The 27209-nt window shown below is 52.4% G+C and overlaps 1 protein-coding gene across 3 annotated transcripts in view; it reads left to right on the top strand.

Annotated features, from left to right (window-relative positions):
- Positions 1–27209, top strand: part of BCL2 (BCL2 apoptosis regulator) — a 196005-nt gene that overhangs the window by 161438 nt on the left and 7358 nt on the right. Inside the window, exon 2 of one of the 3 annotated variants that reach the window (XM_043444505.1) lies at positions 8909–10460. The exons of the other annotated variants lie outside the window; for them this stretch is intronic. Coding sequence (XP_043300440.1) covers positions 8909–9004 — 96 coding nt within the window. The 3' untranslated portion in view covers positions 9005–10460. Of the gene's footprint in view, positions 1–8908; positions 10461–27209 lie in introns of those variants that run through there. 3 annotated transcript variants of the gene reach the window in all.

Here is a 27209-nt window from a genome sequence, read left to right as displayed (position 1 = left end):
CTGCAGGTAGAAGGGCCCCTGGAGGGAACAACAGATCTCACTGTCCCCGGAGTGGCTGGCAGACCGCCTGGGGGGCTTGGAGGGCCCAGGCGGCTAGCGGACTGAGGCTGGAATGTAGGAGAGTGTGTGACAGCTGGTCCCAAGGCCTGGGCTACCGGGAATATGCTAATTAGCGAGATGCCCGTGAGGGCCGGGTCAGCGGGCGGCCAGGTAAACAGTCTCAGGTTATTTCTGCGTTGGCAGAGGGAGGCAGTGGCCAAGCGCCTTCTGTCCAGTTGTTCTTGGCAGTTACTCATTAATTGCACCTCAAGGCACCACTAGGGCAGACTAGAAAAACGCTCCTCCAGGAATCCTCTGCCCTCCTCACCCCCCAGCGTCCACGTGACCCACTCCTGCAGCGTGGAAACTAGGGGCACCTCTACCTGGGCGCCTTTCTGAGAACAGCTAGCCTCCCAGGGCCCTGGGGGGCCACAGCCCGCTCCCACCCCAGTCCCAGGACCCCTGGACTCTAGGCCAGGTGAGGTGAGACCTGGTCGGAGCTTTTCTTATGAAATCTCTTGACCTCTGAGTTTCTTTTTCCTGCTACGTTGAGCCCCAAATATGTTTGTTTTCTTTCTAATTTTGGCTTTTGAAAGAAAAAAAGAATGGGTACAGTGTAAAAGTTTTCTCATATCCAGATTGGAAATTCCCTGCTCACCCTGAAACCAGGCAGGTGCAGTTTGTCTCTCTGTCAATAAACAGTGTGACCTTGGCCTGGACAACCTCTGGTGGCCACGGCGGGCCCCAGGCCCATCTCAGGGTTCGAGAAGAGCCAAGCTGCCCTGCGTCAGAAGCTGGGCCTGCCTCTTGCTCTTCTTCTTTTTTTTTCTTTTTGATCTTCTGATAGAGACCACATAGTGTTCTCTTCACGGTATTTTGATGACATATGACGTATAAACACAGGTGTGACCTTTACGCTGTACACGGTGTTACCATTATAATGAGTGAGAGAAGATACTGTCAGCTGAGTTCAAGGTGAAAGCCGGAAGCAGCCAATACTAATTTTCACTGAAAACAGCGTCGCAGAGCCAGGCGTGGGAGCCCCTCTGGGGGCTCAGTTCAGCTGCCTCTTGTGTTGTTTTATGGACCAACCCCAGATGAAGGGTTTCCATGGGATGTGCCACCTCTCACGGTCCAGACCTACTGGGTGACACTCACTCTGAGGGCCCCTTGTCCCCTGGGGCCACCCTCCACATCATGAGGTGTCTGGTCCTGCCGTCCATGCTGGCTGACATTTCACTTCTCTGGGACTCCCGTTTTCTTGCTTCCTTTGTCTTCTTCCTAACCCCAATTGAGGACTTGGTTCCTTGCGGGGGGGAAACCGTCAGAGCCACAATTAATGTAATTGTTTATTTGTATGAAGGCTTTATTTATTAACAGCTTCAGGACTGTCCACGTGACAGAGTGTGGCCTCCGGCTTGGGCTCACATGAGTCGCCACTGTGTCTTTTTCTCACCAAGCAGCCAGCACAGGGGAGAGAAAATGGAGGAGAAGACGGCCGGCTGACCATCGCGATTTGCTCCTCCAGCCCCGAGCTGCCTCTGGGCAAGCGCTCTGACCAGCGTCCCTGGTTGTCCAAGACGTGGGGAGGTTAGGACTGCAGGCGAAGAGCCCCTCCGGGTTCTGAAATCCACGGGTTGGCAGTTCCTGAGCAGAACAGGAGAGGGCCTCCCAGGCCTTGTTTCTCTTCCTGGAGGTTCAGGTGGACGGGTCGTGGACGGGGGCAACCTTGCAGTGTCAGGTCGGCGAGGTGCAGGGGGACTCCCAGCCTGGCGTCTGGGGGAGCCCCTGGGGCTGGACGGCAGGGCTTCCCGGAGGGCGAGCCTGCCTCCCAGGGCCCAGTGTCAAGGTCGGCCGGTGTCTCTGTTGTCCCCAGGAAGCTGGGGCTTCTCCTGGAGTCTAGCGCGTGGAGGCCAGGGGCTCTGCTGGAAATCCTGAGATGGCCGTCTCAGCACAGGTTTACTTGCAGTGGTCCACACCGGTGGCCCAGTCTGGGCTGAAAGCTCTGAAAGCGCTGGGCTGCTGTGAATGGAAAAGTCACTTGCCGTCCCCTCAGCCCGAGGAGCGAGCCCTCTGCTGCCCACGGGCCTTGCCGTCCACTCTTCGTCCTCCCCTCCGTCTGCAGCCGCCCCCCAGCAAACTGCATGAATGTTCACTGAGGCGTCCAGGGCAACAGGCTTCTGGGCCAGCTCGGGGAGGCCCGCGGGCAGGCGGGGCAGGAGAACCGGAGGCCAGGCCGTGCTCTGCGCCCTCTCTGGGTCCCATCGGTGGTCCACACCTGGGAGACCCCCGGTGGTGACCTCCGACCTGAGAGAGAAAGGCGGGGCGCGGGGGGCTTGTGGGCAGAAAAGAGAGGCTCTGACGAGCTCTCCAGGGACGGAAAGGAGGAGAGGGCTCCGCGGGCCCCAGCGGGCGTCCCGCCCGGCCGCCCTCTGCTCTCCTCCGCGCCGACAGGAGGCAGTAGAGGCGGAGCCGCCTCTGGACCGGGCCCCCCAGCTGCCGCCCGCCCGCGCCGGGCCCCTCTCCCCGCCGCGCCCCTCGCCTCAGCCCGCAGGCCCGCCCGCTCCACGCTCCGCCGCCCGCGCCAGCCTGGCTGTGTGTGGCTTCCTGACCCATCTGATACCATCAGCCTCGTGGGCGGCTTCTCAGCCTCTCCGGTGAGGGCGCCTCGCCGCTTCAGGCGGAGCGTCGGTCCCTCGAGGCGGGAGCCCTGCTCGGCCCCGTGGCCCCAGAGCCCGGTTCAGCCCTCTCGGTGGGTGGAGAGGCCTGCCCTCCGCGCCCCGTCCGAGGGGCCCGCTGGGGAAAGTCGTCTCAAGGCTGCTCTCACTCCAGCCGTGGGAGCCAGTGGCGCCATGCCCCCGTCTCTGTGGTTGAATATACTGGGGCCCAGAGGGATCGGACATCTTAGGCAGAGTCAGAGCTACGACGTCCTAGACTCGGAAATCCCTCTCAGCGCTCTGGACTCGACCGCACACCACGCGGGCCCCGCGCCAGACAGCCCTGAGGTTCTTGGTGTGTCGAGAGTCCATCTGCCGGGAGCATGGCACAGTCTTTATGGATTGAGGTGTTTCAGTTGTCTTGATTCCAATTTATTTATTTATTCATCCCACAAATCCTTTCACAGCTTTTACCCGGTGCCAGGCACCGTCAGAACCTGGTGAATAAGGTGAATGAGATGCAGGCCCTGCCCTTGGAGAGGGGAGGCACTTGGGGGCTCACCAGGGAGCCGTGATGGGCAGGATGAAAAGTGGGCATGGTGCGAGGTGGTGGGGCTTGGTCAAGAAAGGCTTCATAGAAGAGGTGGTGTTTAACAGTCTTTTTTTTTTTTTTTTGCATCTTCTTAAAAAAATTTTTTTAATTGGAGAAGAGTTGCTTTATAGTGTGTTGGTTTCTGCTGCACAACCACGTGAATTGGCTGTAAGTACACGTGTCCCTTCCCGTGTGAGCCTCCCTCCTACCCGCCCCTTCCCGCCTCTGGGCGGTCGCAGAGCGCTGAGCCTTGCTCCCTCGTCACCCAGCCGCTCCCCACCAGCGAGCTCTTGTCCACATGGCGGTGTATACCTGTCGGTGCTGCTCCCCCAGTTTGCCCCAGCCTCCCCTTCCCCCACGGGGCCCACAGGTCCGTCCTCTGCATCTGGGCAGAGTCCTGAGAAGCATGGAAATGCAGTGTGAGCTGGGGTCAGCTGAAAGGGTGAGGCTTCAGGCTGATGCTTCCAGCAGCACAGGGAGCTGAAGGTGGGAGATGGGCTTGCGGAGAGGTGGGGCTGAGGGCGTCGTCGGGGCCAGCTCACTGTGGATGGGAAACCACTTAGGGCCTGGGAATGAGAGAGAAGGGTACAGTTGCTCTGCTGTTTGAGGGGCGCTCCCTGGAAGCAGCGCCAGGAGCAGACTGGAGGGACAAGGTGAGGCGGGGAGAGCTGGAACAATGCAGCGGGGCTGAGGGGTCTGGCCCGGGTGGGCCGAGGAAGGGGAGGCAGCCTCACGGCAGCGAAGAGTGGGCGGGGAGCGGAGAGGGGGAAGGAGGTCACTTGCGGGCTTCCAGCCGGGCTGAGGCTTCAGGGGAGCTGATGGGGCTTCTAAAGGCAGATTTGAGGAAAGCTTAGTGAGCTCCCTTTGGGGAGTGCTGGGTTTGAAGTAACTGAGTTATATGTGGATATATTTGATTCTAAATTAGGATTTACTTGGAAAAGAACCTGATGGAGAGATTGAAGGCAGGAGGAGAAGGAGACGACAGAGGACGAGATGATTGGATGGCCTCACCAACTCAATGGACATGAGTTTGAGCAAATTCCGGGAGTTGGTGATGGACAGGGAGGCCTGGCCTGCTGTAGTCCATGGGTTGCAAAGAGTCAGACACGACTGAGTGACTGAACAACAACAAATTAGGATTAGAGGCTGACGAGAAATTTGGGAGCCGTCAGCCTACAGGCCTGTTAGCGAGGTTGTCGCTGACTTGTTAGGAAGGATGTGAGGTGTCAACTCCTTGGGGAAGGTATGTGACCATTTCCATAAATCTTTGTGAAATAGTGTGTTGTCTTCATCCCAAAACTAGACTTTGTCCCTAAACTCCAGTTGCCTGGAATTGGAAGGTTCAGGTGTGTGACGAAGGAGTGGTTTTCATCCTTTCGGTACTGTTAAGAGTTACATGAATATCTCCAGCATCTGTATTCAGGTTTCCTCTTTCCAGAGCCACACGTGGTTTTTAAATATTACTGTCTTATGGAAGGTTCATTTCCCCTTGACTGTGTCAGCTGTCCATCCACCTCTGGACCTGCCATTGACTTTTTAAAGTAGCTGGCTGTCATGAGTATTTCAGGTGGGGACCTCATGGCTTAGGAAAAGTCAGAAGTTTTTCTGTTTTCTCTCATCCCAGCTTGATGAGGACAGGCTAGCCCTTCTGCACTGAGGTCGGGAAGGCATAGCTTCTTCTGACTCCAGAGCTCTTGCAGGCTTGTGTCTGATGGCTCAGAAGTATCAAGTCTAATTTGAGTTGTTTTTTCAAGAACTTCCCTTGACTAATGATTTAAGGGAATATTAATAAGATCCTCAAATCATACAAATCCTGCAAAAAGAACTTCACTAGCTTCAGGCTTTTCACATGGCTCTTTTCATATTTGCATTTCCTATCACTTCTTTGAAAGAAGAGGAAAATTGAGATCTCTGACAGTTAAACAGAAAGACGAGGGGAGTAGAAGCATTCACAATGACTGATGGCAGTGCCTATGCTAAAGTGCTTCACAGAAGTCATTTATTCTGATGACAACTCTCGAACTAGAGCCTTATATTCTGTATTTTATGAATTAAGACATGGAGGCTCAGAGACGTTGAAGATTTCATCTCCCAAGTTCGATTGAAGCATTCCGGGGAAAGAAAAGAGAACAATGAACTCATCCGACTCGACACAGCTGGGGATTTGCAGAGTTGAGGTCGCAGCCCAGTTCTGTCTTCCTCTGACGTCTGTGCTCTGTCCTTACCATCACACCACCTCCGGGGGGCGAAGGGTAGAGTGCAGAATCAGAGGCCAAGTGAAATAGGTTTCAGGTGACAGTGACAGGTGGTGGATCTTCATGCAACTGAACTGGATGCCAGCTCTAAGCTAGCCTGGCATGGGTAGAATAGGGGTGTACCTAGCTGTGGGTAGACCTGGCATCTCGTGGTATTGGATGAGAGCTGGCATCCAGGCAGAGCCACGTTCCATGGGATGCTCGGCTCCTGTGTCTGCCGAGGGAGCCACGGTCAGACTGTGTACTCGGTGCCTTCAGTCACGCCCAGCTCTTTGTGACCCCATGGACTGCAGCCCACCAGGCTCCTCCGTCCATGGGATTCCCCACAGAGAGAATCCCACGCCCTCCAGGGGATCTTCCTGACCCAGGGATTGAACCCACGTCCCCTATGTCTCCTGCATTGCAGGCAGATTCTTTACAGCTGAGCCACCGGGGAAGCCCTCCGCAGTCGGATACGTAGGTAGAAAATACTGAAAATGAAGGCTGATAAGGCGTTTTCCCCTGATCACCTACCATCATGGTACAGTGTGTGCCCTAGAATTTCACCAGAGCCACACAAACTGTATCTTCCAATCACAAACTGGATTCTACTGCCACATTTAAAATGGAAAACCAGCAAGGACCTACTGTAGAGCACGAGGAACTCTGCTGGATGTTAGGGGCAGCCTGGACAGGAGGGGAGTCTGGAGGAGAAGGGGCACATGTACATGCACGGCTGAGTCCCTTCACTGTCCACCTGAAATGATCACCACATTGTTAACCAGTTATATCCCAAAACAAAATAAAAAGTTTTTTAAAATAAAAAAAAATGTAGGTGCTGACAGTCGGCTTGTAAGTTGCTATCTTTTGCCTCCTGGGAACACTTTTTACCCTTTATTATTTAACATTTAGGAGTAGGGCTCTGTAGACAAGTTGGTCAGTTAGGTTGACAAAAGCTGGCGATCCCAATGCTAGGAGATTAAAGAAGAAATCCGGCCATCAGGATCCCTTCTGCCTTCACAAGACTTAACAAGTAAAATCTCAGGCTTTTGGACTGACTTGGGGAAAGGTTTTGACGAATTAATGAAAAAATCTTTAATTTTAGAATTTCTTGAAAGAGGTATGTTTTTAAACTTTCAAATACCTAGAATTGGGCACGCAAGTGTCGCCAAGTGGCAGGTCTGCTGAGCAAATAGTGACCACATCAAAACAGCAGGCTCGGTCTGGCGTGCTCTCTCTCTTCGCCCATAGCAGTTACATCTCTTTGGTGTCAAATGCATGTTTTTAAAAATCTTGAACAGTGTTTTCTCTTAGTTAGGTAAACAAACTCCTTGATGGCTATTTATAACTATTGGTTAGTGAGTCTCTCATAAGCCCCACCAAGCAGTTAGAACGGCAGGGGGATGTTTTGCAGGTTGGCTGTGGAGTAAAGACTGTCTGTTTTGATCAGAGCCTCTGTATTGCCCACCCAAGCCCCTGTTTGAAGTTCTGAATTACTTTTTCTCAGATTCCCACCCAGAGCTCTGCTGCCAGCAGCCGTGGATTGTATACATCGAGAGCAGCTATTGCGTCTCCTCCTTGCTGTGTGGGAGCCTGGCCTTGGGGATTCACCAGCGGGCCCATTTCGCTCTTATTTTCCAGCTCGTTTATCCAAGGGCTCAAGGCACCACTGAAAACCTTCCTATCACAGAGAGCCAGTGTTTGAGGGGCATTTGGTTTCAACTTGCTTGTGTTTGAACACTCATATTTATAATCATGCTAATCTCTGAGGCACTCAGATCACATTAAGAGCTTTATCTAAGGCTGCCAAGGAAATGAGCGTGTATCCACAGGGCTGGGAAGGAGGAGAACTTGGGTTGGGCCTTCAGAAATGGAACAGGCTGTGACATCCATTTCAACAATCCTTTCCAGGAGCTTTTTGTTTGGAAAGCCACGTGGCCAGGAGTTGCTCATGGACATGGTTCCCCTCCTCCACTCTCACGCAGGCCTCCCACACCGAGGCCCCCAGGCCTGGATGGTCTGCAGACCCTGGCCCCTCCTCCGTGAGCCCACTCAAGGGCCATGTGGCCGTGACACGCCTGCCCCAGGGCTGCCTTCTCATGCACCCCCTCCTGCCTTCCCGCACACTTGTCTTCAACCGGGGGGCCGGGGAGCAACGGCGATTTTCCCGAGTCCATCTCAGAGTTGAGGTCCTGCTAGCCTCTGAACTGATGCCCAGGAAATCCTGCAGGACAGATGGTCAGGCAGGCAGGGGGCAGCTTGGGATGGCAGGAGGGTGAGCCACAAGGGGAAGCAGCTTAGGGTCAGGGCAGATACTGTCAGGGCGAGGAAGGGAATTTTGGGGGGAAGTCTGAACAGATTCATTTGACCCATCTATTAGGCTAATTTATAGAAAATGCACAAGAAGGGGGAAAATTCCCTTTGAGCAACCAGCAAGGTGAAAGAGAAGCAGGGGGTGTCCCTCATCTCATTGCAGAAGAGGAAACCGAGATGACTTCTCGAGTCGTTTATTGAAACCACCGTGAGGGCCCAGTGTAGGCAGGTTGAAAAGAGGCCCCATTTGCCTTCTCAGTGGAGATGTGGCTTAGGACTTTTTGAAGAATATTGCCTGTTCAGTTAGAAGAATATGACAAGAGTCACCCAGTGGAGGTTGGAGAATTCATCTCCATTCTTGAAACCTGGGTAATGCCTTCCTAGGCAGCAAATTTTATGTTGCATTCCAGCATTCCTAGAACATTTACTGTCGGAAGTTTCAACAAAACATGCTCACTAAGCTTCAGGGTTTTTAGGAATCCCATCTGGGTCTACTTGTTTATCCCTACGTGGAGACTGTTGGTGTATCAGCCTAAAACAGCTCACTAGAAGCCTCGGAAGAGTCTGGTTCTAGAATTTGTGCCAGGCTGTGGGAGTTCAGGAAAGGCTCAGCAGTGTGGTTTCACAGCCTGGGAAGAGTGTGCCTTGAGACAAGCGAGATGGGAGCAAAGACAAATGCTAAGAGAAGGTGAAAGGATGGCACATTAAGAGATATAAGGGAAGGAGAAAAAGAGTAGATGTACATAGCAATAAAAGAAGAAAAATCAGGAATTCCCTGGTGGTCCAGTGGTTAGGTGCTTTCACTGCTCTGGGCCCGGATTCACCCCCTGGTCAGAGAACTAACATCCTACAAGTCATGTGGTACTGCCAAAAAAATAATAAAAAGTAAAAGAAAAAAAATCATTATAATGGGCAGTGGACAGAAAAGTGATGTCTCTATTTTTCTCTGAGCCTACTAGGCCCACCAGTACTGCTAACAGATGAGGGCAGAGAGCTTTCTGTGGAGTCCACTCTTGAAAAGAAGAGAACCCTTAGGAATCATTCTACCAGATCTCTGTGTCTTCCATTTTCAGGCTGACTCCAGCCAAGTGGAGAAAAATCACATCTGGACAAAGGAAATTTATCTCCTCAAATCTAAAAGCCTTATGTCAAGAGAATCCTTACTATAGAGAAAACTATGGAGCTCAACACTGAATTTGATTCCAACCAAAAACTAGATAAAAGGTTAGAAATCAATATTATTTGTGCCATCTCCTTCCTTCTTCACTGCTAACCCTCTTCCAGGCCCCTCTGATAATAACAGTGTTATTTTTCATGCCTGAAAGGAAAATCAGAGATTGCATCAAGAAAAAGGCTTTTAAAGGAAGCCTGTGATATTGCAATATTATTTGGACTCTCCCTCTAAATAATGAATGATTCCAATTTCTCTTAGTATGGGTTGAGGGTGGCAGAATTAAATCTCGCTGGGTTAGAAATAAGTCAAAGCCCCCTAATGTCAGCCAACATTTATGATAGAAGTGAGCTTGATTTTTTTCTCATAATTGTTAGATGATGTCTCTTTTTCAAAGAGACAGAGCTGTTATAAATAAGCAAACCACAGCTGTATTCAGCTTATGACATCTTGGTTCTGTGCAAGCCCGTTTAGCTGGGAGTTGTAGAGCTCTGATCAGGGTGGCCGTGTGAGAGAGTGGAAGGGTGAGATGCTTTATGTCAGAATTCTGGGTTTGAGTCCTGGTTCCGCCATCAAGTGACCATATGTCTTTGGAAAAGTAACCTCTTCGTGATCATCGGTCTAACAGAGGTGACAAGAGTCAGGACTTATCTATAAGTTGTTGGGAAGATTAAACCCAGTTGATGGATATGGAAGAATTCTATCAACTGCAGGGTGCCCCATGAATAGTCCTTTTCATTAGAAACATTTTATTTGTTATTATGTTTTATTTTTGGCTGTGCTGGTCTTGGCTGCTATGCTCGGGCTTTCTCTAGCTGCTGACTGGCAGCTACTCTCCAGTTGCCGTGAGGGCTTCTCGTGGTGGTGGCCTCGCATGCAGCTGAGCTCAGCCTCCAGGGTGCCCAGGGCTCAGGGATTGTGGTGCGTGGCATGTGGGATCTCCCCAGACCAGGGGTTGAACCCGTTTCCCCTGCATTGGCAGGTGGATTCTTAACCACCACTGGACCACCAGGGAAGTCCATGTTTTCAATAGGTACCTTTATATTAATAGGAAAGAGACATGGTTTCACCCTCAATATACATTCACTCTTAATAACTCTTTAAGTGTCCTGCTGCATTCCAGCCAGCAGGCCAGAAACAGACCAGGGGGACTCCGCTGTCACTTCCCAGTATCACATTGCAGTGATGTGAGCTTTACCCCTTATCCAACATCAAATGATAATTTTTGGCCTTTAAAAATAAAGAGAAAAAAGCCCATGAGCCAGAAAGATTAAGAATTAAGTTAATTTTTAAAGTAACAGATCTTTCTATATATTCTTGTCTCCTTCATATGGTGCCTGTAATTTTTAAAATTAGATTTTCCTCTGGGCATTTCACACTAAAAATGATGAAGTTCCTTGTCCCTTGTAATTGCATTTCTTTTGATTTTCTTTTATTATGACTTGCATATCACTGACACTTTCCCCCTGGAATGTTAAAAGTATACATCATCCAGCTAAAAGGAAAAAATACTGTCTTCATAAAAATGGAAAAGAGAAAGTAGAGGTTCCTCTCTTTCGGTTCCAAACAAGGCAAAGTTCTTTGCACTTCGTACGTGCCAAGGTTGATGTCATGGAACCAAACCAGTTTTGAGTTATCTGCAATGAAAAAAAAAAAAAAAGCAGTTCAACAATCTTCTGGATTGAAAAACAAATTTTCCACAGCATGATAACCCGAAAATGACTGAATGTATTCTCTCTGTAATTTCAGGGGCTGGAAAGAAATAACAGGGCAACCTTGAGTTCCCTGGTAGCTCAGCGGTAAAGAACCTGCCTGCCAACTCAAGAGACACAGGTTCAATCCCTGGGTCGGGAAGATCCCCTGGAGGAGGAAATGGCAACCCACTCCAGTGTTCTTGCCTAAAACATCCCATGGACAGTGGAGCCTGGCGGGCTACAGTCTAAAGGGTCACAAAGAATCCTACACAACACGGAGTGTACACACACACACACACCACACCATATCCATGGATATGGGTACCATATCCATCTGTTATCTGAGGAATGGATGAAAAAACCATAAGATTCCTTTGGTTGATGTACTAACATATCATCAAAAGTTACCACTTTCGATGTAAGTGTTATTTATGGGTGATAAGCAGGATATATCCAGGGAAGGCATCTCTTAGTTTTTCAGAAAATCATCTTTGAGTTATTGAAATTCTGTTTTCATTCCATTTGAACTGTAGTCCTAAATCACTGTTGCATGGACTTCTAAGCAGGAGTGGATAGTGGGAACTTTAGGAACCCTGCCCAGGAGTCTCATTTCTGGTTCCTTGTAGGTTGGTTGTTGTTTAGTTGCTCAGTCGTGTCTGACTCTTTTGCGACCCCATTGACTGTAGCTACCAGGCTCCTCTGTCCATGGGATTTCCCAGGCAAGGAGTGGATTGCCATTTCCTTCTCCAGGGGATCTTCCCGATTCAGGGATTGAACCTGTGTCTCTTACATCTCCTGCATTGGCAGGCAGGTTCTTTACTGCTGAGCCACCAGGGAAGTGCCTTGAAGGTTTGGGTGCGTCTTTCTGTTGATGCCTGGAGTAGCAGGCATGTTCCTAGCTTCTCTATTAGGGCTGTGGCTTCCAGTTTCCTCCCCCCAAATCAGCTCTAGGATTCAGGCATCCACTGTACCCAGAATAGACGGAATGGCAACTCTGGAACTTTTAATGAGAACCAAGAAGGCCCAAGTGGATTATGTCTCCCAGTCTCCCAATTATGTAACCTTTTTTCTCCCTGCTTTTGATGTACAAACAGTTAAAATGGAGTCCCAGAATCTACACCTTATGAACTTTAGGACCAGAAAGGGCCTTCAGAGGACAGGAGGGGCCTTTCTCTTCCTGCCACAAATAAGGCCCTTGAAACCTGGAGCGGTGACTCCCTCGACGGCAAGGAGAGGATCTGAGCCTGGGATAGCTGATGCTTGGACCCCATAGCTTGCCCACTGTGTGGGTTGTCATGGGAACAAGGATGGTACCGATGGGCTTCTCAGTGAAGGCACACGTCTGCTCAGGCTCTTGCCTCCGAGAGAGTGTGCTCCCTCATTAACATTAGAACTGGGGAATTTCTTACTCTCTCATCAAAGGTCTTGTAGACTTGATGGCAGTCAGATCCTACATATTTTTAATTAATATGATTTTTTACGTTTTGGCTGTGCTGAGTCTTCCTCGCTGCATGTGGGCTTTTTCTCTAGTTGCAACGAGCAAGGGGCTGCCCTCTAGAGGTGGCGCGTGAGCATCTCATTGCGGCGGCCTCTCTCGTCGCGGAGCTCAGACTCCAGAGGGCTCGGGCTGCACCGGTTGTGGCGCATGGGCTCATTCGCTCTCTGGCTCGTGGAATCTTCCTGGATCAGGGATCGAACCTGTGTCCCCTGCATTGGCAGGTGCACGCCTAAGCCCTGGACCGCCAGGGCAGTCCTGAGTTGATGTGACTGATGTAAAATACGGTACTCATTTCAGGTGTACGGCAGTGATTCATATGTGTATATATTGCAAGATGATCACCGTGGTGTCTTATTAACAATGCATCCATCACCACATATAGTTATAATTTTTCTGAGAACTTTTAAGATCAACTCTTTTAACAACTTTCAAACATACTGTATGAAAGTTGCTAAAAGGAATTACTTATTTTATATCTAGAAGTTTATATAAAAGGTCTTACAGACATGATGGCAGTGAAATTATAATTTTTAACATTTAAAATGACCCTTAATAAAAGACCTTTCCCAACTGATGTACCAAGTAGTAAAACTTACCTATTTGAATCTGTAGTTCATCAACCGAGAGCTTATGACTGGTAGTCAGATATCCTTCACAAATTCTCCAGGTGTGAGTCAAATAACCTTAATTTTTTTTTCAACTTTGGGAGTTGAGTAGGTGAGGATTACCTCAGAAGACATTTAAATGATGTTTCAGGTTCAAATGGAAATGGAAAGCACATAAAATTGTAAGACCTAGAAGAATTTCAAGAATTTGGCAGAGGTGAAAACTCACAAAGAAAGCGCACAATTGGACGTTTTTGTTCTGCCCGTTTATCCGGCACAAACTCCTCTCATTTGGCCCCCCGTAAGGGTTAACGGGGGATTCTGGAGCCAGTAGCTGGCTCAGACTCCCGCCAGGATCTCAGGCCCGGCGTCCTCTCTAGGTACCGTGGGCGGAGGGCAGTACAGACACCCCACGTGACCCTGCCCCATCTCCTGTGAGCTTCAGGTCTGTTCGTGCCCACGAGCTGGGTCACTGATCCAGGAGGAGAGCCGGGAGGTCCTCACCAGTCCTTGCTGTGGCCTCCGAGACGGCAGTGGTCCCACAGAGCCCAGGTGCAGCCCTCTGCTCATCCCAGAGGGTGGGCGTCAGTCTCTCCCGGGAAACAGCGCAGGCGGGTCGGGGGGCTCGGAGGACCGGCTTGGAACCCGCATGGTGGCTCCGCTCCCCCGCCCGGGGCCCCGCCGGCAGGATGCCGGGCCTCGTGTGCTGGGGGCGGCAGGGAGCGGGCTTGGCTGAGTCACCGTGCACACGAGCCCCTATTCCCCCCACTTGTCCATCTTGGGGCTGCCCTGGCCGCTCAGGTGGTAAAGAATCTGCCTGCGATGGGTCGGGAATGGCGACCCACCCCAGTGTTCTTGCCTGGAGAATCCCATGGACAGAGGAGCCCGGCGAGCCACAGTCCACGGGGTCGCAGAAAGCCGGACACGACCGAGCGGCTCACACTGGCTGCACGTGTGCGTCTTTAGTTTGCTTGGAGGCCTTGCCCTGAATGTGCTGTCTCTCAGCTGCCAGTCCTGAATTGTTTAAAAATGAAAAAAGCACTTCGAAGTTCAGCCTGACCGTGACAATCACCAACTCGCCCCGCAGACTTCCCGCCTGCCAGACACAAACGGAACATGAAAGGATGAAGCACCCAGCGAGCAGATGGGTTTTGTAAAAAGCTCCGTGGGCAGCTTCCTAGGAATGCAAAGGTCCCTGGCTTTGTTCAGTCATGAAAACACATCCAAGTGGAAGTCAGCAGAGAGGATGGCTCGCCGTCAGGAGAAGGGGCGGCTGAGGCCTGCGTGGGGAGCGGGCTCCCAGGCAGCGTCTGCGCCCAAGGCTGGGCCTCCCGGCCCCCCTCGCTGCCCGCGACGGGGCGTCGGGGACACGTCGCTGTGACTCATCGGAGCCCATGAGCCGAGCCTGCACAAGGGTCGAAATCCTCTCCCCACGGGGGCGGCGCTGGAGTCTCTTGTGCTAGTGTGCTCAACAGGCCTCAAGCTGGATTTGTTTTTGAGTCGCAGGGAAACTGTATGCTTCACGCTCCAGAAGTCCCGGTGAAACAACCCTGCAAGGAGGTGGAAGGAGTTTCTCCTTCCAGACTCACATCTCTATCCACGTGTCATTTTGATTTTTTAAATTTATATATATATATAGTCCGTGGGATCGCAGAGGACATGACTGAGCGACAAACACTTTCACTTTTTCACTTTCATGGTTGACTTACGATGTTCAGGTGCACAACGAGGTGATTCAGTCATACATATATTATTTTTGAAATTATTTTCCATGATAGGTGTTACAAGATATTGACTATAGTTCCCCGTGCTCTACAGTAAACCTTCATTGCTTGTTGCATGTTTTTTTTTTTAATTAGAAATCTAGCATTCTATGCACACTAAGCCAAACAAGTGGAATCAAAATGTCATAAATTTTTTAGGTAGGCAAAAAGTCGTAAGTTTTCTAAAATATATTCTGCACATCCTTTTTGAATGCTTTTGAGGAGGCGTGTGCAGGAGCAGCCACCAGGGCCAAACCACAGAGAGGGATTCCAGGAAGCGGCACGTGTTCCGGGGGACCCAGACTGCAGAGCCGCTGGGCTGGGGGGCTCTGGAGTCGTGCGTGCTCCCCGCTCATGGGGCTGCTTCTGCTAGTGCCACCCTGCGCCCCACACCGAGCCTGCACGCCCAGGCTTCCCCACCGTGGTGTGGCCCCGACCCTGTCTTGAATCTGATGCCCTGAAATCCAGCACCTCTTTTCTCCCCTGATGCGAAGTCCTGCAGGCCTGGCGCCATACCTAGGAGTTGAACAGTTCAGACTGCAGCTGTGCGACCTTGGGCAAGTTGTATAACCTCTCTGACCCCAGTCTTTTCTGTGTCAGTTGCTCAGTTGTGCCCGACTCTTTGCAACCCCATGGACTGTATCCTGCCAGGCTCCTCTGTCCATGGGATTTTCCAGGCAAGAATACTGGGGTGGGGTGCCACTTCCTCCTCTAGGGGATCTTCCCAATCCAGGAATTGAACCTGTGTCTCCTGCATTGGCAGGTGGATTTTTTTTTACCACTGCACCACCTGGGAAACCCCCATACTACACTTGATCTTAGCCAAAAGGCCATAATATGTCATGTCGTTAATGAGTCACCTCATGGGGTTGGTGCAACAGTTCTCTCTACTCATCCCAGAAGTTGACTTTAAGTAAATGCTGGGATGAGTGGTTTGACTAGGGTTGGATTGCTTGCTTCAGATGCATCCAAAGAAGAAATCAAAGCCAGAGGAATCAGGGCTGCTCTCATGAAAAAGCCCCATGCAATGCCTGCAAAAGCTGTCCAAAGTTTGCACCATTTTTATTGTAGGAAGCATGTTACACATGGATCCAAGATCCATGCTCTTGGCCAAGAGGTTCCCGTGGTGGAAATAACAATTTGTTAGACCCAAAGTCCTACCTGAAGGCTTCACCACCCCAAACTTGAACTTATCCTTGTGACCTTAGGGGTAAATGAAGTTTCCAGGGGGATACTTGCGCCTCTGAGCCATCGCACTAGAAGAGCATTTGCTGAGTCCTTGATCTGAGGCTTGGCATTGGGTGGGAGAGTCCCTTGGACAGCAAGGAGATCAAACCAGTCCATCCTAAAGGAAATCAACCCTGAATACTCATTGGAAGGACTGATGCTGAAGCTCCAATAGTTTGACCACCTGATGTGAAGGGCTGACTCATTGGGAAAGACCCTGATGATGGGAAAGATTGAAGGCAGAAGGAGAAGAGGGTGGCAGAGGATGAGATGGTTGGATGGCATCACTGACTCAATGGACATTGACTTAAGCAAACTCTGGGAGATGGTGAGGGTCAGGGAAGCCTGGTGAGCTGCAGTCCACAGGGTTGCGAAGAGTTGGACACGACTTCGCGACTGAACGACAGCAGCTGGGTGGAGGCGTCCCTGTCACAGGGATGCCACGGCTCCCTGAGATTCTCTGAGCGCAGAGCGCAGGGCTGGGTGCGGAACAGGCAACAGCTGTGAGCTTGCATCGTGGAGCTGAGCTCCAGCAGTCCTCCTCCCAGGTGTCAGGGCAGGAGGAGCTGTAAGGCAGGGCCTTTGGACGGGGCACCGGCCGCTGACCTGCCGGGGCCACGTGAGAGTCCCGGGCCGGCCCCTCGCCAAGGAAGAGATGGTGGAGGCAGCCCGGGTGTGGGTCAGAACCCACCTTGGGTCCAGCCGGCCACACCCAAGCCCCTCTGCAGGTGGGTCCCCAGGGTCCACACAGCCAGCCCTGCACGCGTCTGAGCTCGCGTCGGGAGGGCCGGCGGCCTGAGAAGTGCAGCTCCTGGGGCCCGCCACCCCCCAGCAGGCCCACCGCCCCCCATCGGGCCGACCGCTAGCCACAGCGACGGCCTGGCTCAGGGCGCACTCGGCCTCTCCTGCCTTGCTGGCGTCCACAGCCGGCTCGCTTCACAGCCAGGGGCCATGGGGGGTCAGCGGTCCCCCGGAGGCTGTGCTGACAGAAGGTTTTCAGCCCTTCCACCCACTCGAAGCCCATCCAGGATCCCCGCTCTCCCTGGGAATCGTCTCTGTCTCTCTCTGTCTCTGTGTATGTGCATGGGATTCTGGGGTGGCTCAGACGGTTAAGAATCCACCTGCAATGCAGGAGACCCTGGTTGGATTCCTGGGTTGGTAAGATCCCCTGGAGAAGGGATAGGCTACCCACTCCAGTGTTCTTGGGGTTCCCTTGTGGCTCAGATGGTTAAGAATCCGCCAGCAATGTGGGAGACCCCAGTTCGATCCCTGGGTCGGGAAGATCCCCTGGAGAAGGGAATGAGACCCACTCCAGTATTCCTGCCTGGAGAATCCCATCTGTCTCTCCATCCCCCTCTTTCCCTCTTTGTCTGTGTCTTTGTCTCTCCTCTCTGTCTCTTCCTGTGAGTCTCTTGTCTGTCTGTCTGTCTCCTTTCTCTGTGTGTCTGTCTCGCTGTCTCTGTGACTCTGTGTGTGTCTCTGTCTCTCCCTCTCCATCTATCCGGCTCCCTCTGTGTCTCTGCCGTCTGTCTCTGCTTCTCTGTCCTCTGATCATCTCTCCTCCCTCTCTATCTATCGGGCTCCCTCTGTGTCTCTGATCGGCTCTCCTCTCTCTGTCTCTCCCTGTGAGTGCCCCTCTCATTCTGTGCGTATTTAAGGCCCAAGTTGTTCCGGCAGCAGAGCACACGCCGTCAGAAGGCCTTCCCAGGGAGCATCTATCTAGAGGAGCAGCCATGCGGGCAAAGCTGCACCCCGTGTGAACGAGCCCGCGTCCAGGACCTGGGCGCGGCCCGTGCCCGGGTCTGTCCGTCCGGAGGCCGTGTGCTCCTTACGAGGAGAGGTCTGCTCTCCTCCCTGGACGTGGGAGGACTGTGCGGGAGGAAGCGGCTTGTCTGAGAGCCGGGCAGTGCGCCTTGAGATGCATCTGTTTCCATCATGTTGAGTCTTTCCAGGTGAACTGAACTAAATCATAAACTGCAAAATGAAAGCAGACCTTCTCGTAGCAGGCCCACATGGAGCCCAGTGAGCAGGTCACCACCACGGGCCTCCCGAGCGCTCAGCCTCTCTGGAAGGCGGGTGGGTCCGTGGTGTGCTGGGACTGCCACACAGTGACTCACTGGGTCCGGCTTCTTCTGTCCCGGGGTGCTTCTCCGCAGGATGTGAGCGTTCTGGGAGCTAAAGCAGGGCTATTAATAGCGACTCACTGACCCCAGGATCTGCAGCGTTGAGGCAGGGGCAGCTGGCGGCAGACAGGGTCCTGAGCCTGTCCTGAGGGAAGGCCCCCGGGCCGGCGTGGTGCGGAGCTTCCAGAAGAGACGCCCCTGCTGGTTTCTCAGCCCGTCCTGAAAACAGGTGCTTTCAGGAGCGCAGGTCCGGCCGGAGGCTGGTGAGCCCCGAGGACGGCGCCCCTTCCCGCTCCTCCACTGGACACACGCCCTCCAGGTCCGAGGCCACTTTCACCAAGTTCCTGTTAGTTTGCGCTTCTGTGCCCTCTCCCCCCACCACCTTCAGTCAACACCCGCTGATTTAAACCAGCAGAGAGTCAGGCCTGTGGCCCTCGACTGGGGTCTGGGAAATCAGGGCCCCGCGCACCACCCCCGCGTCGGGTGTCCCGATGACAGCACTCAGGCCGCGCTGCGGGGCTCAGGGCGAGCATCCGCTCAGTTCCCGTGTCCAGTCTATGAATTCACTCTGGGGCGGCAGGGAGGGTCGTGGGTTCCTCCGTGGGGCCCTGCGTTCCTGGGCCAGAGGGGGACCTCCGGGCGGGGGCGCATCTCCCTGCTGCCGGCCGCGCCTGGTGAAGGCCACACTCGCTTCCGGGCAGGTCTGGACCCTGGTGAGGGGGCCACCCCTGTAAGCAAGGGTTCCAGAACAAGCGGCTCCTTCTGTCCAATTCCGTGTGGCATAAAAATAGTTTAGTGCCCTTCTTCATGTAGTGTAAAAAATACGATTATTGAGAATAATTGACGAACCTTAAAATTCAATTCGAAGTGACTGGCTTTTAAAAAGTGTTTCTTTCCGGCTGTGCTGGGGCTTGGCTGCTGCCTGATCTCCAGTTGCAGCGCGGGTGCTCGCCGCGCAGCTCCTCTTGTTGCGGACCTCGCGCTCTAGGCCGCCTGGCTCGGTATTTGGGCTCTGCAGTTGTAGGGCACGGGCTTAGCTTCCCAGTGGCACGTGGGATCTTCCCGGGCCAGGGGTCACACCAGGGTCCCCTGTATTGCAAAGCACTGGACCAGTGGGAAGCCACTGGACCATGAGGGAAGGGTGACTGCTTGGTTTTAGTATTTCTAAGGTCCTGAGACCCATCACTGTTCTCTAATTCCAGAACTGTTTACCACTCTGCAAAAAAAAAAAAAAACCAACTGCTGTACCCGTTAGCAGTCACTGTCTACTCATCTCTCTCCCCAGCCCCGGGCAATCACAAGTCCACTGCTGTCCCTACGGATTTGTCTATTTTGGACATGTCATAGAAAGGAAAGTGAAAGTGAAGTCGCTCAGTTGTCTCCCACTCTTTGCAACCACATGGACTGTAGCCCGCCAGGCTCCTCTATCCATGGGATTCTCCAGGCAAGAATACTGGAGTGGGTTGCCGTTTTCCTTCTCCAGGAGATCTTCCTGACCCAGGGATCGAACCTGGGCCTCCTGCACTGTGGGCAGCTTCTTTACCACCTGCGCCAGCAGGGAAGCCCGTAGCATCACACAACATGTGACCCTTTATGCCTGGTACCTTTCATCCAGTGTAACGTTTTCAAGGTGCGTCCGTGTTGTAGCTCGTATCCATGCTTCATTCCTTTCTGTGGCGGCCTAATACTCCATGGTGTGGCTGGTACCCTCCTGTTCATCTATTAGCTGATAGACATTTGGGTCACTTCCACTTTGGGCTATTATGAATCACACTGGTGTGAATATTTGTGTTCAAGTTTTTGTGTAAACATATATTTTCAGTTACCTTGGGTATATATCTAGGAGCGGAATTGCTGGGTCATGGGGTAACCATTCACCTCTCTGAGGAAGCCCCACTCTTTTCCACAGAGGCTGCGCTCTCTTCTTTTCCTATAAGCAGTGAGTGAGATCTCCGCTTTCTCTTCTTCCTTGTCGGCACTGGTTGGTGTCCACTTTTGACGTGAAAGCCATGCTGGTAGGGGTGAAGTGATATCTCATTGTGGTTTCCATTTGCATTTCTCTCAGTGACTGATGAGCTTCTTGACCATTTGGAGATCTTCTTCTGTGAAATATCTGTTCAAATCTCTGCCCATTCTTTAATTGGGCTATCCGTCTTTTTATTGTTGAGTTGTAATAATTACACTATTTTTGCTTGATGTGCTTTCGTTCCAACAAAATTCCGTCATAATGGGATGTTTCCCCCAACAGTGAAAATAACATAGGCCCAGAGCAAGAAAGGACCAAGTGCCAGAAAATGCAGGGCGCTCTCGCCAAAAGAAGGTAGTGGAATGAGGAAGGTCAGGAAGAAAAATGAAGTCACTTTGTTTTAAAGCCAAAACCCTGCAAGGCAGTTTCCTGCAGCCTCTGGGCCTGCAGCGTCCTGGGGGAGCCACCTTTGAAGGAGGACTGCAGCCGTGGTCTCCTTCCTCAGACCCCAGAGCCCGAAGGGCAAATGCCTTTGTTGTTTACTCGCTCAGTTGTGTACAAGTCTTTGCAACCCCATGGACTGCAGCCCGCCAAGCTCCTCTGTCCATGGGATTTCCCAGGCAAGAACACCGGAGTGGGTTGCCATTTCCTTCTCCAGGGGAACTTCCTGACCCAGGGATTGAACCTGCATCTCCTACATCAGCAGGAGATTCTTTTTAACACTGAGGCACCTGGGAAGCCCCAAAATGCATACACACACACACACACACACACACACACACAGTGCTTTGCATACATTTAGAGAACTCTCCTGCTCACCAAAGCTGCTGTGAATGTGTGAGAATATCAAGGAGCCATTCTTATAATGCAGGCCTGTGTCTTATTTAACTTTAAGACTCCTTAGCACCTTATAAAAAATGTTTGGTTCCCAAATGAATCAGCAAATCAAAGATGAGATTTCAGGGTCTTCTACAGATACGCTTTTAGTCTTACGTTGGTTTATTACCTGAACCTGATGAACCAAATGGTACAATTATTTAACATTTTTTTTTAAGCACATTTTGCTATAGATGCATTGCTTGGCCCGTTTCCACAGACACCTTCTGACTCTCTGACTGTTCTCACCTAAGCCCACAGGTGGCCGAGTCCCCACTGCTGCAGTGTTTACACGGCTAGTGCAGCCCGGAATTCTTCACTGTGCTTCCCTCCAGACTGCAGCAACTACCCAGCCCCGGGGCAATAAGACTAGCAGAACCTCTGGGGTCCCACCGGGCCGGCAGCCTCTGGTTCCGGCCTCCAGCACGTGGACAGGGCCTGCTGCCTTTGAGCGCTCCCCGTGGCTGCAGGGCCCCCAGAGCTATAGACACCTTTGCAAATGAGGTTCAAACTCTGCCCTGCTCTAGAAGGGAAGGAACCCTTGGGGTTCTCATTTTTCTGCCCTCTCTCTGGCTCCTCAGGGCCCCTGCCTGATTTGCATTCTCAGCTCAATTTGCATCACAAAATACACCCAAACTTCCCTGGACCAGAGGAGGTAGGCGGGCCAGTCCTGTTTGGGTTTCTCATCTCCTGCCATCGTTTCTCTAGCAGGTTTCTGGTTACACCCAGATGACACTTGGATTAGGTTTCGTTTTTTATGTCCTTGGCTTGTGATGCAACGAGCCCCTCCCCCGGGCCCAAAGTGCCTCCAAGGTGGAGCCCCCTTCACTGAGGGGCTGGGGGGCTGTGCGGACCTCGGTGAAGGGTCCCGCCGCCACCTCTCACGCTTGCGGGCCCCCATCTGCAGGCCAGGCAGCTGTGTGTCCTTCGGTTATATGCTCCAGTTGTCAAGGTTTTTTCTGTTTCCTTTTCCCCCGAGCCCGGAATCAATATTTCGGGAGTAAAGGGGGGTGGGGGGGGAGGGAGGAAGAGCCCAGGGGACTGCAGTTTGCCACCGCCCACCGCGGCTCTCTGCTCCAGACGGAACCTTCCAGACTCATTCAGCACAGAGTGCTGCAGAGGAAATCCTGCCGGGCCGACGATGAGGCGGGAAGTGGAGTCACTTCCTCACCAGCTGCCGCGCTCAGGTAGACAGAGCCCTGGCTTCCTCGCGTGTGCTGCGCGGCCCACCGCGCCCAGCGGCCCGGCTGCCGCGCCCCCTTTGATCTCAGCCCCGGTGGGCGACTGGGCATCGCTGCCTCCTGGCTTCAGGCAGAGCCCTGCTCTCTGCCGCGCAGGCGTCTCCCTCCCCGCGTGGCTTCCTCTTCTTTTTCCCACCATTCCCGCTCGCCTGGGGCTTGGATGTCAGTTGTCTCTGGGCACTGGAGAAACCGTGGGTCCTGTTTATTGGGAACAAGGCTCATACCCCTTGCTTCCAAGGTGGTGCTAGTGGTGGAGCTTCCACCTGCCAATGCGGGAGACCTGAGTCCGATCCCTGGTCAGGAAGATCCCCTGGAGGAGGAGATGGCAACCCACTCCAGTATACTTGCCTGGATAAAACCCCATGGACAGAGGAGTCTGCAGTCCATGGGGTCGAAAGAGTCAGACACGACTGAGCAAGTCAGTGTGCGCACACACACTCATACCTCTTAGCAGATTCCAAGACAAGGGACCACCAGCGGTCTTGATGTTCCCATGAAGGTCTAGGATCAACGTGGGGCCTCTGATCACCTCCCCTGTCCTGTACAGAGGGCACCAGCGTTGCCTCTATTGTCGTGCCCAGAATTACTGCTTTGTTACCTCCACTCCGCATTCTCAGTCTTTACAAGACAGGGATCTCCCTGACAGAGGGACAGATAGTCCAGCGGGCTTGGAACATGCCCCAGAGCTTATACCACCTTTCGAGACTCCAGGGCGTTCGGGTGGGATGATATTCAAAATTGTTGAATATCACAGCTCCACCACCAATGTGGCATGGATGCTGACCAGTCAGACCAGCGCTGACCCTTCTGAATGATCTGAACTTGAGTTCTTCACTGGAAGACAGTAGGAGCTGCTGCAGCAGAAAAGGCATCTGATTTTTTTCCAACACAAAATTTATCTGTCCTTTGAATATGCTCCTTTTGAAAAACATCATCTATTAAGATATGTTTGGAAAGCCTGGTCTGCAGTAAGGTGTATTTCAGTTCCACAAGCATACGCTGAGTGCCTGACATGTGACAGAAACATGCTCCAGGGATCGAAGGATAAATAAAACATGGTCCCTGCACCTCCAGGTGCTAATAGCTGAATGAGGGGGAGACAGGCATGTAAACAGATGACCTTCAGAGGATACCGTGAACAGGGACCGTCTGAGGATTATTTAGCTCAGCCCAGGGACTTGGAGAAAGTTGCCTGCAGAACACGATTGCACCGAATTCCTGAGTGAGCTGGATGAACTTATCGAGTGCCAAGAGCTGGGCAGGAAGCTGGGTGGGGAGAGCACTGGGAGCCTGTGTGCTATGTTAAAGGACCTGGATTGAAGCACAGAAGTGATAGACTGGATTCTGAATGGATCCCTCTGGCTGCAGCAGGGAGAGAAGATTGAAGGGTAGGGCATTAGACTAAAGGCAGAGAAATCAGGTGGGAAATCCTAGCACTGATCCCGGGGAGAGAAGGTAATGAGGCTAGAGAAACAGTGAGGGGGTCAGATCAGTGGAACTCCTCTTGCCCTTACCACCGCAGAGCTCTCTAGCCTGACCTCAAGCTACGGGAGACGTGGCACCTGGATCTCTCTCCCCCGTGGCCCCCCTGACCCCTCTGCCTGTGCGCATGACCGGCCAGAGAGCTGGGGTATGGATGCCTCCACAGGAGCCCCCCTTAGCCAGGGAAGGGGAGGAGTCGGCGTATGAATACCCCAGCTCCCGAGCCACTTGGTGGAATGAGGGAAGGTGTGTGTTCTGCATTGGCCCTCCGGGGGCCATGTGGGAGCCGATCCCCATGCAGACAAAATGGTAAAGCCGCGGGTAACAGAAAATACCTAAGGCGTTTGATAGCAGCGTTTGGCTTCCTCTTAGCGCCATCTGATTTTCTCCTTGCTTCTGCTCCGTGCTCCATCTAGCTGAGCTTCACGTGCACGTGGAAGCACACGAGTCCATTCTCTAGACCAGGATCTATTTAAGGGCAGGATGGCTTCCCCACTTAGGCTCTCCCATGATCGTATAAGGCATCCACAGTCAGCGCACAGACTGAAACGCACCTGAATTTCCCTTCTGTTTATAGCCGACCAAGGTCACCTTTCTGTTTCCCTGTGAGTGCTAAGAGCCAGCGAGGAGCTGGGAGCCTGGACTTGCAGAGGCTGGCTGCGCTGCTTCACTCCGTGTGAAGTTGGGGACACCTTTCCTTGCCAATAAATATACGGCACAATTTTCAGTGACTGATCCATATTCCACTGGGCTTCCCTGGTGGCTCAGTGGTAGAGAACCCACCTGCCAATACAGGAGGTGCGGTTTGATCCCTGGATCAGGAGGATCCCTTGGACAAGGGAATGGCGACCCACTCCAGGATTCTTGCCTGGGCAATCCCATGGACAGAGGAACCCGGCGGGCTACAGTCCATGGGGTCACAACGAGTCAGACAGGACTGAGCGACTAAACGATAACATATTCATTATCATATTTTTGTTTTAAAGTTTTATTTTTTCAAGATAAATAATTAGAAGTAGAATCACTAACACATGAAAGGTATTTTTAAAGCTTCAGTTGCGCATTTCCAAACATGAATGGCCTCTCCACTTACCTGCTCCTGAAAGCCCAAGTTGTGTGAGGGTGTCTGGGCTCCCGTCCCATCCCCACACCATCCTTTTCAGTGGAACTCAGTGTTCTTCAGTTCCTGCCATTCTGATGCATTTATTTTTAAATCTCATTTTATTTGGAACCAGGTTTAAATGAAACTTTTTGAAGGATCTGAAGGGGAAAGCAAAATCCTGGAGCGTGGGCTGCCTTGAGGGAGGTGTGGGGGGGTGCAGGGGGGCAGGAGGGATGGGGCTGAGTGGTCCCAGCGCAGGAACCCCCTCCCCTCACCTTCGCTGACTTGAGCTGATCTGTTCCTACCCATTCTGTCCACACCTCCCTGGCCGACTCCCAGCCCTGTGGCCAGGGCCTGGGGCTGGGGCATTAGCTGCCCTGCTCCTCTGAGGTCAGTGCTGCTGGAACTCAGACCCTAACCATCTGTGGCCTCTGAATGTGATGTCTGTGGGGAAGCTGTCTGCAAAAGGGCCTCCAGAGCTGGGGTGCTGCCTGCCTCCCCTCTGAGGTCAGGGGCTAACCAAAGGAGAAAGGGCCCTCCCCTGGGGACTGCCATGCCCATCCCTGAGGTCGGGCAGAGCCCTGGCCAGTCCCGACACGACCAGGGGCTGCGTGCACCCCAAACATATAGGCGGGGGTTTTGTCCAAATCACGTGACGACGGCCCAGGTTTTTTTCTTCCCTCTTTGTTGCTTTTAATACATAAAATGAGCATGTGTTTATTTAAAACAGCTTTCAGACTTAAACAAATAATGACAGACTGTTCAAACAGACTTCGGAAATCACCCTGATCAGGATGTTTGAAAAAGCAAGAAGACTCCCCCATGAAAATAGCTTTTGGAGCTTCACTCCTGAAACCACACGGTCTCCTCTGCACTTTAGAATCATAGATGGGCAGATTATAGGGGCTAGATTCCATCTCAGGGGCGGGGCGGGGAGGGCTGTTAAATGACGCCCCTCAGCCCTAAAGCCTGACTTAATAATCTATGAGGAAGTAGAGCTGGGCGTGTGTTATTGCTTCCAATTTTCCACCAGAACACATCATGTGTGTATGTTTGAATTCACATTTCTTTAGAAATCACACAGCATCTTGAGAACCAAGAGCTGACACCTTAGAGGGAGCGGGTCAATTGTTTGCGGAAATTAGCAGGCTCAGCAGACCGCCTGGAGGGCAGGGCAGTGTGAGAAGGACCACAGCAGGTTAGAGAGAGGACAGACCAGAGAACACGGTGCTGTTTCCTCTAGTTCACGCTCGGGGCCGCGTTTACAAATGGCCCAAGTCACCTACGTTTATCTTCACAACAACCAGTTTTATGGGTGAGATAAATGAAGCTCAGCCTCGGGTAATTTGTTCAAGGTCACAGGCAATAAAATGTCAAAGCTAGGATTCCAGGCAGACCTCCTCCCTTGAGCTCAGGGCTCATTCCCAGATCCTCTGTGCTCATGCTTTGGGTTAAGAGATGCTATGTTAGTTCATCCCACTTCAGAAATGATTTCTTTCTTTGTAATGCACGTCAGAAATGGGCCGTGAAGCACAGTTATTTATACAAGGGGCTGGGGCTGGGCACAGGGAGGGCTGGGGTGCTGGGAGAGGTGTCTCGTCTGCCGGGGGGCGTCGAGCACCAGGCAGAGCAAGCTGCCCGAGTCTCCCTGCTTCCCCCGTCTCCCGAAGGGGGCTCCTGGTCTGGAAGGGTCAGGTGGCCAAGGCCTCAGTCTCTTCCATATCCCACCACAGACAACTCCATGGATAACTAAAGGGACTCAGGGCCCAGCCCCTGACCCTCTCAACATTGAGCTGAAGTACTGCCCAGCACTACTGCCCAGCGCGCTCTTCTGAGGAATCGGGGGCACCTTCGGCTGGTGTGTTGGGGGTTCCAGCCTTCCCGTCGCTAGAGAGAACAGCACGGAGGGGAGGGCTGTTAGACGTCTGCTGCTGTGTCTGTGGGGCCCGGGGGTGCACTCTGCGAGAGGCAAGTTTCTCTATATCGGTCCTGACTCCTTCCTGCCCCGTTTACCCCCCTGACAAACAGTCCTGACTGTCAGCTCAGCTCTGGGCCAAGCTCACTAAGCACATGTTTCATTTATGTCTATTGCGTTGCTTTGCTAAGACTCAAACTTAGGAAACTGTTTAACAATAGGTTAAGAAAGAAGAAAGCGCTTGCGCCCTCTCCTGGTGAAAGTTAATCCAGTACCTCTGAAGGTAGAGTTCACCCACTTGCAGGGGAGCAGTTACTTGTCCAAGCTAAGTAACTGATCTTGCACTAATTTGACCAAAGCTATTGACACACCAGATGGACCGTGGGGTCTTCTGAGGGCTGTTACGGAGTTTCCTCGGAACCTCTCTTCACAAGGCTTCTCAGTCTCTTGGCGGGGATAACTCTTGTGCTAGGGCCGTCCCGTACCTCGTGGGCACCCCGGTCTCTACCGTCAGATGCTAGCAGCGCCCCCTCCCCAGACCATGACTACCAAAGACGCTTCCAGGCATCGCCAGTGTCCCCTGGGGGCGCCGGGCAGGACCACCCCCGGGGAGACCCACTGCTCTAAACCCTTGTCTGCCTTTGTGGGTTTTGTTTTTGTTTCCATGTTTTTCTGGCGGCACAGCTTGTGGTATCTTAAGTTCCACAACCA

This window comes from Cervus canadensis, chromosome 23 (genome assembly GCF_019320065.1).
Source record: "Cervus canadensis isolate Bull #8, Minnesota chromosome 23, ASM1932006v1, whole genome shotgun sequence".
NCBI classification, from domain to species: domain Eukaryota; kingdom Metazoa; phylum Chordata; class Mammalia; order Artiodactyla; family Cervidae; genus Cervus; species Cervus canadensis.
This window is presented reverse-complemented; position numbering and strand designations above follow the sequence as displayed.